The sequence below is a fragment of the Clupea harengus genome, unplaced genomic scaffold (assembly GCF_900700415.2).
Source record: "Clupea harengus unplaced genomic scaffold, Ch_v2.0.2, whole genome shotgun sequence".
Classification (NCBI taxonomy): domain Eukaryota; kingdom Metazoa; phylum Chordata; class Actinopteri; order Clupeiformes; family Clupeidae; genus Clupea; species Clupea harengus.
In genome coordinates this window covers 62,617-71,165 of record NW_024879794.1, presented here as the reverse complement: position 1 = coordinate 71,165, position 8,549 = coordinate 62,617, and the positions used below count along the sequence as shown (strand labels likewise).

Sequence of the window (8,549 nt, the reverse complement as noted above, 5' to 3'; positions counted from 1 at the left end):
GCTCACTTACATGGCAGTACATTGCTGTTCTGGTTCTTTGATTTGTTCTCCAATGCACTGGCAGTGGCTGTAGACTGGGCCGTACCAACTAGCTTCAGATCCTTTTCAGAAGAGGATAAAAAGTCCTTTATTATTACAATTCCCTCAGAAGAAACTTAATAGAAGAAAGAAACTATTTGCTTTGAAATCAGAATTGTTCTAAAAGTTAAGGTTTTATTTAGGTCAGTGCTCCACAGAGGACTGTTGAAACTTTGATGTTAGTTTGACTTTACCTCAAACTCCTCTGCAAAGCCACATTTGGTGTTGGCAGATTGCTTCTTGTAGTGTGCGTCAAACTCCTCAACCAGCAAAGGCACACTACTGTTTAACGAGACAGATAGAAGGGCTCATTATGTGTCTTATGATATGCTTGTGTGTATAGTTGTATATCTGTGTTGTGACATCATGTGTTTTGACAGCATATATATATATATATATATATAGTACTGGGAGGTAAAATGTGAAGAGATGGGGACTCACGTTTTTGCTCTGTAACAAACCAAAAGACAAGAATGAGTGTTATCTCTTCAGCAGCTCAACAGAAGGCATTCTTTGAAAATGTTGTCAATTATCTATCAACCGTGGAAATTTAACAATCACCTGATGGTATTAATTGGAATGTCAGAAGCAGGTCTTCTGGAAGCTTTCCTGGATAAAATGGAAAAAAATAGAAAATGAACAAGAAAGCTCTTTTCTCAGAATCCTTCACCTGCTCCAGAAGGTTGAGCAGATGATAGGATTATCAGAAGCGTAGGTGTAGGACTACTCACCTCTTCAAGAAGATGAAGACAGCTATAGCAATGCATAGACAGACGGTCAAGATCCCACAGGTGGCTCCAACAGCCGTGGTGATGACCACTGGGGGCAAAGGTCATTGTTAGGGAGACTATACATCATACACAGAGAATAAGGATAAATATAATGCCTGAAAAAGAGGTTTAGGACATACGTGGGTCTTGTTTAAGATATACAGTCTTGTAAAATCCGGATATGGAGCAAATGGAGCCATGAATGTCCACATGTTTATCTGTTTTCATCTGCAGGGCAGTACAGGTGACAATTGCAAAACTAACAAGAAATAATGGACAAATGAAATTAGAAGAAAGAGTAGAGAAAGAAAGACAACAGATAGATTAAGACAGAATAATAAGTAAGAAAGGAACAGGATCTCTACTATCATCATTGCTAATTCCATCTATAACTCGCTCAGCCACTTCAATACCTGTATGTTTTAGTAGGGGTCAGAGGGCCATTTCTGTATGCTTCCCGCAAAGGGCTGTCTTTTCCCACAATTATAGAGATCTTGTCCATTTTAATTTCATTTTTCTTTAAAACGGCAAGGTAGTTTAAATCCTGATGTTTCTGCCAATCATCATAAGAGTTAACTAAATCATCTTTCTTGAAAGTGGGGTTTTCACCTGTACAAAAGAGTGACAAATTACAGAAAGTAAATATTTATACTTGCACCTTGCTTGAACTTATAATATTAATATAAACATGTCATGGGAGTTAATATGCCTTATCAAAAGTTGTCATTAGAGTTGGTGCCCAGTCAGGAAAGCTCTCAAAATGGTTGATGTTTACTTACAATCATGTCATAAAATAATTCAGTTACAGGTAAAAGAAACATACCACTGTTGCTGCTGTCATGATGACAAACTAAACCATGACCTCTTTAAATCAAAGTTATGTCTCTCTTATGATTAGTGTTCAAGTGTGTTAATAGCACAGGCATCACATGCTGTAGGCTGAGAAAACAAACACATACTCTGCGACACCAGGACACCGTATTCCAGAATAGGTCCATTTGAAGAATTCAGGAAAATGGGATCAAGAATCAGCTCAACTTCATTGTGGGAAGGTGGGCGAATTTCTACCTTTTCATTGTCAGACACAACAGGTGGTACTAGGGAAGGGGAGAGGTGTATAAGGTAATTATTTAAATTTCACTTGTTAGCACTTATTAGCTCTTTAATATCTTATCTTCCTTCATAACTCACTACTTCCACCAGTCAACAGTTTAACCAAAAACAGGCCTAACTCTTCCTCTCTTGTCCAACACTGAGTGGCATCATCCAAATACAAATAAGTAATTACTGATTGAGTTAATGTAAAAAATGCATTCTACCTGTGACTCCTGTTTTGCAAGTCGTGGTAATCATGCCCGATTTCCCACATCCAACTGTCCAAATAGTCACACTGTATTCTGTGCTGTATGTAAGATCACTCTCTATGCGGTAGACACATGTTTCATTGCAAGTTTTCTCTTCTCCAAGATGGACATTGACTTCAGCATTGGTCTTGGCTTTGATTTTGAATCCAGAGTTGTGTCCTTTAGGGTTTTTCCACTCCAATTCAAGTACAGGTGTATGGTTTTTACCAACACATTTAAGTTGGTCCTCTGTGAGTCCACTAGTATCTTTGAACAGAAAAAAAATGTATACCAGTATATAAAAGGAATTCATGTAAATCACAATTTAGCATAAGCCATATTTGCTAATCCATGTTACACTACACATTCTGCAGTGTGTTTGAAGTACTCCCATGTGGTACCCTTCAAGGTGTGCCAGCTTTATCAATCACATTGAAAACACAGAGAACTACTCTGTCCAGAACACACACATACATCTCTGACCAGCTATCACCCCAGTTCTGCTGTGAAACTGGAAAGTGAATAACTGATTCATACAACCTCATGTGTATTGGGTGTCTCATGTAACACCTCAGACTAAGAGCCTTTCGGTCAAGACTTGAGAGAAATTTGAGCTCACCAGTGCATGCGGAATTGTTCACCGGTGATCCATCAGTGCCATCAGAAGTAAATGTGGTGACAGTGATGTTGTAACGGGCTCCTGGTATCAGCTGCTTGAACTCCAATTTCAAGTCATTTGTAACATCGGTGAGGTTAATATTGTCAAGTTCATTTGTCAAGTTCACTTGATAGTAGTATCCATCTTTATAGTCAGGTGGAGGAGCCCATTTCCATCTCATGTATGTTTCTTTTACAATATCAACTTCTAAAGATTTGACACTCTCAGGTCCTGCATGAAGACGGAAAAAGTATTACTTAAGAATGTGTAATGTATTAAAGGTCCACAGTCCATGATTCCGGTTGTTTGAGCACAACAGCCAATAAAATTACACCCCTCCCTTCACTTTGTTTACAGAGTAAACACCTGGAGGACTGGGAGGGGAAATTTGATGAATTTGATGAATTTGACAAAAACTGTATTGCACTAGAAGAATTAAGTCCCCACTATTCAGTGTATATGAATAGTAATGCTATTAATTAAGGATCCTTTCATGCTTTGCTCAGAAGAAAACGCATGTTTAGTGCAGATAAGTCAGCAGTAGAGTCCTTTGTCAGTGCACACTAACTATACACCCTGGCTTACTGCACTTACTTGTTGTGACATGTTCACTGCAAACAGATTCACTCTGGAGGCCAAGTGGTCCAGTTGTTCTCAAACAGATGACATGTGGTGTTCCTGATGGAAGGTTTGTCAGGTTCTGGTATGAGGCTTTGGTACTATAGTCTGCAGTCCCTGATGAACTACTAATGATCACGGTGTAGTTAAAACCATCTGAGTCATCCATGAAGAAGGCAGGGGCCCACTCAACAAAAATGGATTTTGTAGTCTTTTTCTTGATAAAAATATCTCTTGGAGGGTTAGGATCTGGAAAAAGAGAAGATTCAAATCCAGCCATCATTTCCTTTGATTAGTACTCAACACTGATAACTGATGGATTTCTCTGATATATTTGGTGACAATGTGCCATATAAGCTGTTTGTGTATGTTTTCATGTGGTTTCCAACCCAAAGCAGAAAACTATCATATTGTATCGTCCAGATGTGTTTATCAGTCCTACATGACCAAAAAAAGGAATTGTAAATGTTCTTGTTACTCTGAAAGTTGGGTGACTACGGTGAAACTCCAATCATGTGGAGTTTGTGGAAGAAACAACTTGTTACAGGAAGAACTTGATTAATTACTGAATCCTGATGTTATCAGACAGATGCCATATTTTCTGATACACACATCTTTGTATTGAGAGTGAGTTTTCAGATAATCACACGTTGCATTGGTAGTGACTTCAGATTCTTCACTAAAGGGCCCACTCTTTGTTGTGACAGTGGCTGTGTATTTCTTCCCAGCTGACAGGTCTTTAAACTCATAGGAGTTGATACTTGAGTTCAGCAGAGGGCTCCTGGTGCTGCTACTGCTGCTGTTCAGGAGAACCTCAAACGACTCCACATTTCCATTAGGACGACTCCAACTCACTGTGATGGAGCTATTGGACTGGTTTAAGATGACTGGCCACACAGTCTCTGGTCCTACGTGACAGGAAATACAAAACATCCAAACAGAATTACTCTGGAGGTCAGTTAGCCATATATAGCTGAATGAACCACCTCCTCTAACAGAGACAAGAAAGTTAGAGGAATGTGGATCGAATTCTAGGTGGAACATACAGTTTCAGACTCTCTAAAGGAAGGGATGAGAGACAGAAATCTTACTGGTATAACTGAAGATTGACACTTTCTCTCCTTCTACAGCATCTGCAGTTTGGACGTAAATGCTAAATATACAGTTGGTTCCTGGAGTGAGATTAGTTATGGTGATATTCTCATCTGTAGTATTGGAGAATCGAGATGTGTATCCTGAGGTCTGGACTCGATACTTGTAAGTGTCCTTGTATTCATCTGGTTGGTCCCACTTTAGCTTCATTGCTGTGGTGTTTAAAGGCTCAGCCCTCAAATTACTGATGGGGTATGGCTCTACAAATAGAAGAAGCATTCTGTAAAATCTCACATTCTACTATAAAGTATGATGATGGTATAAGCAGACTAATATCATCAGGAAATCGGTTATAGTATATACTTCATTTACATTCAAATGAAGGAGATGTTTTCAAAAAGCCTCTATCAACGACGTAATCTGGGTCTAGTGTATATTAATCTGAACAACATACTGTACATGTGTCGAAACTTCTCAGTGGTTAACAAATAGGGAAAATGGGATCCCAGAATTTGTCACTGACTTATAATTTCTTCGGCTAATACTTTAGACTTTTATGGTCGATGAACAAAAAAAACATTTGTCATTGAGACCTGACAAACACCATGACTCTCTATACTTACTTGTAGTGATATTTTCACTGCAAACAGATTCACTCTGAAGGCCAAGTGGTCCAGTTGTTCTCACACAGATGACATGTGGTGTTCCTGATGTAAGGTTTGTCAGTGTCTGGTATAAGGCTTTGGTACTATAATCTGTAGTCCCTGATGAACTACTGATGTTTATTGTGTAGTTAAAACCATCTGAGTTGTCCATGAAGAGGGCTGGAGTCCACTCAATAAAAATGGAGTTTGTAGTCGCATCCTTTATGGTGATATCCCCTGGAGGATTGGGATCGGAAAAAGTCATTTGTGTGATCAAATCTCCTTCTAATATGTAAAAACTACTTCTTCACCAATAAAACTAAAACATGTTTATACTCACATGTAGCAGTTGTATTTACTTCAGATTCTTCACTAAAGGGCCCACTCTTTGTTGTGACAGTGGCTGTGTATATCTTCCCAGCTGAACTCATAGGAGTTGATACTTGAGTTCAGCGAAAGGCTCCTGGTGCTGCTACTGCTGCTGTTCAGGAGAACCTCAAACGACTCCACATTTCCATTAGGACGACTCCAACTCACTGTGATGGAGTTGTTGGTGGACTGGTTTAAGACGACTGGCCACACAGACTCTGGTCCTTGGTGACAGAAATATAGGCATAAGGCATTAGGCAACTAACTAGACAAACTGATGAGTCCAGGCTGTAACACATAGGGCTGAACGATTTGGGGAAATAATCTAATTGCGATTTTTTTCCCCCCCAATATTGCAATATGCAATTTTTTTATTTTATCCTATTTTTTTTCCCAACAAATCGTAATGAATGATTTCAATATGTGTTAAATAGTGTAAAATATTATTTCCCACAATTTAAATTTTTCTTTAACTGCTCATTACAGAATCAAGAACAACAAAGTAACATTTAAGTAATCTAAACAAAGTCATTGTAAGAATAAACACAAGGCATGCACTTTTTAAACACTGTGTGCAAAATTTACCATCTTAAGAAAAAAAAAATATATAATTTGAATAGTTTTTAATCGCGAACATTGCGGTTAGAAAATCGCGTTCTATCATATCGCGATTAAATCGCAAATGCAATTAATTGTACAGCCCTAGTAACACATGGTGTGAACCGTGCCTATGCATATCAGCAGAGGCCGTCATGGTCAAGGGTGGGTATGGCAGTTTCTACTATAAGGACCCCCTGCCTCCCTACGCTCAAGTTGAGAGCAACCAAATCTGCTGTCTAGAGTTCAGTCATGATTAGTGTTTAGCCTTTTGACTTCATTATGTTCTTGAACGACTTCTTGTTTCTTTCTGTTGACTCCTTAGATTGCCAGTGGAGCAGGCCCTCTGCATTGCATCTATTTCTAAGTTCAGTCTTTGCCTGGACCAAGTCTGTGCTGTTAAGGGATTGTTAGAGTAAACTGACTGATTTTGATTTCATGGTCTATGGTCTGTCTGTACATGTGCTCCCTATAACTGTATGAGATTTCTGGGTTGGCAACACTACATGGGTTGTGTCCTAAGATTGACAAACGTATTCATAATTTAGATTAGAGTTTAGAGTAAAAGTTTAGTTACTTACTGGTATAACGGGAGATATTGAGTTCCTCTCCCTTTGTCCCATTCATAACCTCAACATAGATGCTGAATGTGCAGCTGGTTCCTGGAGGCAGGATGGATATGATGATCTTCTCCTCGCTTGTTGAGGCATCACGGCTTGGAGATGTGCATCCAGAGATCTGGACTTGGTAACGGTAAGTACTCTGGTAGTCCTCTGGTTGGTCCCACTTTAGCTCTATTGCTGTGGTGTTTAGAGTCTCAGCAGTCAAATTCCTGAGGGGATGTGGCTCTGTAACCAGAAGAGGCATCACATACATCTGAGATGTGACTAAAAGATTAAAACTATAAACATATTCACTGTTTTTAATAAACAAATTATAAAAACATGTTACTGGCCTTACGTTTGGAGGTATGACAAAACACTAAACAAACAAATGCTCCTCTTAGTTATGAATTAGTAATGCATACGTTTACACACTTGGTATCCTTACTACCATATTTCAATTTCTCCTTCACAACTCCCTATGCACTTTGATATCCTATCATTTAACATTAAACAGAGCTGTGTGGCACCATTCTAACAGTTGGATGAATCACATCCTCCCCAGTGCTCTTACCTGTCGTCTTGGGGATTGGGGTGGTGGTCATGACGGTGCTGTGGGTGCTCCAGTTTGGGTTGGTCAGATCTAAAGTGGAACACTCTTAGTAACTCTGAAAATAACATTTGACATAGTAGTGCACTGTGCAGAAACACAGCTTCACCACTAACCCAGTAGAGGTCAGCATTTGACTTAGGAATCAAAAGTGTTGCTCATTACTATGGAAATGAAGCAGAGATAAACATTAAACAACAATAGCTAAATCATTACGATCTTATCATAAATTAATCTCTCCACTGTGAAGAAAAGGCAGAGGCTGGTACTGATGGCAGAGAACTACACTGAACCCTCAGATTGTAAACATCTGGTAACTATGTGGCTACTGTCACTCCACTCTCTGAGTCTTTTAAGACTCCTCTATAGAACAATGTTTTGTTGGCATTGTTGTTTTTGATGGTTACCCCTGTATTGAGTATTTATCTACTGAGCTGACAGAAGTGCGGACATACTCCCACTCAACCAGTGGCTGGCAGAGCACTGTGCTCCTGACTCCTTACCTGTAGAGGAGTTAGTCACAGTTTCCGACGTGTTCATTGTGGTTGGTGCTGATGTGGGGGTGCTGACTGATGAAAAAGAATGTATGATTACAACAAATAGGAAACCCTATCATGATCCTTATTACCTGTCTTAGATTAAGGTGTTTTTCATATACTTTCAACTCATATGAATTCCTCCCCCACAAGAATGTATCTCATTCTCGCCACCTTCATTAACACACAAATGGTCTGGTAAACCAGACCACAGACACACCCATTATGCTAAATTGTGTATTCTATTGACTATAACTAAAATGTAACTTGTATGATGAGTGTGTTGTCTTGGAGAAAGGACATCGTAGAGACACCGTGGTGAGAGAACGGAGCAAGGAGCATTGAGGAGAGCTTTCAGCCTTCGCATTGCAGCCTTTGCAGCCTTTGAAGACAAGGCCAATAAAGAAGATAAACTACACTATGGACCATATGGACCATATCTCCTAATCTCTCCTTCTCTCTCTCCATCATAGCATGTTGTGTGTGCTCGAGGTCTGTTACGGAGAATGAATCGACACCCTACCCATTAGAACTGCATTCCCTCGCTAAAATCACGCAACCGCAACTAACGCCAGAGCTAAAATAGAGGTCTGTTACATTATAGTATAACAGTGGTGTTTTCATGGGAAATC

General features: G+C 39.4%; 1 protein-coding gene across 1 annotated transcript; it reads right to left on the bottom strand.

Annotated features, from left to right (window-relative positions):
• Positions 1–272: 272 nt before the first annotated feature.
• LOC122130396 (receptor-type tyrosine-protein phosphatase eta-like) lies at positions 273–7,376 on the bottom strand (the record flags this gene model as incomplete). The annotated part of the gene is made up of 11 exons (XM_042705130.1): positions 7,346–7,376; positions 6,751–7,017; positions 4,115–4,375; positions 3,444–3,716; positions 2,811–3,080; positions 2,168–2,458; positions 1,808–1,945; positions 1,262–1,457; positions 989–1,107; positions 810–897; positions 273–360 (listed from the first exon to the last, which is right to left on the bottom strand). Coding segments are annotated over exons 1-11 (2,022 nt in total), but the record flags the coding sequence as incomplete, so codon positions are not given.
• Between the last annotated feature and the right edge of the window lie 1,173 nt (positions 7,377–8,549).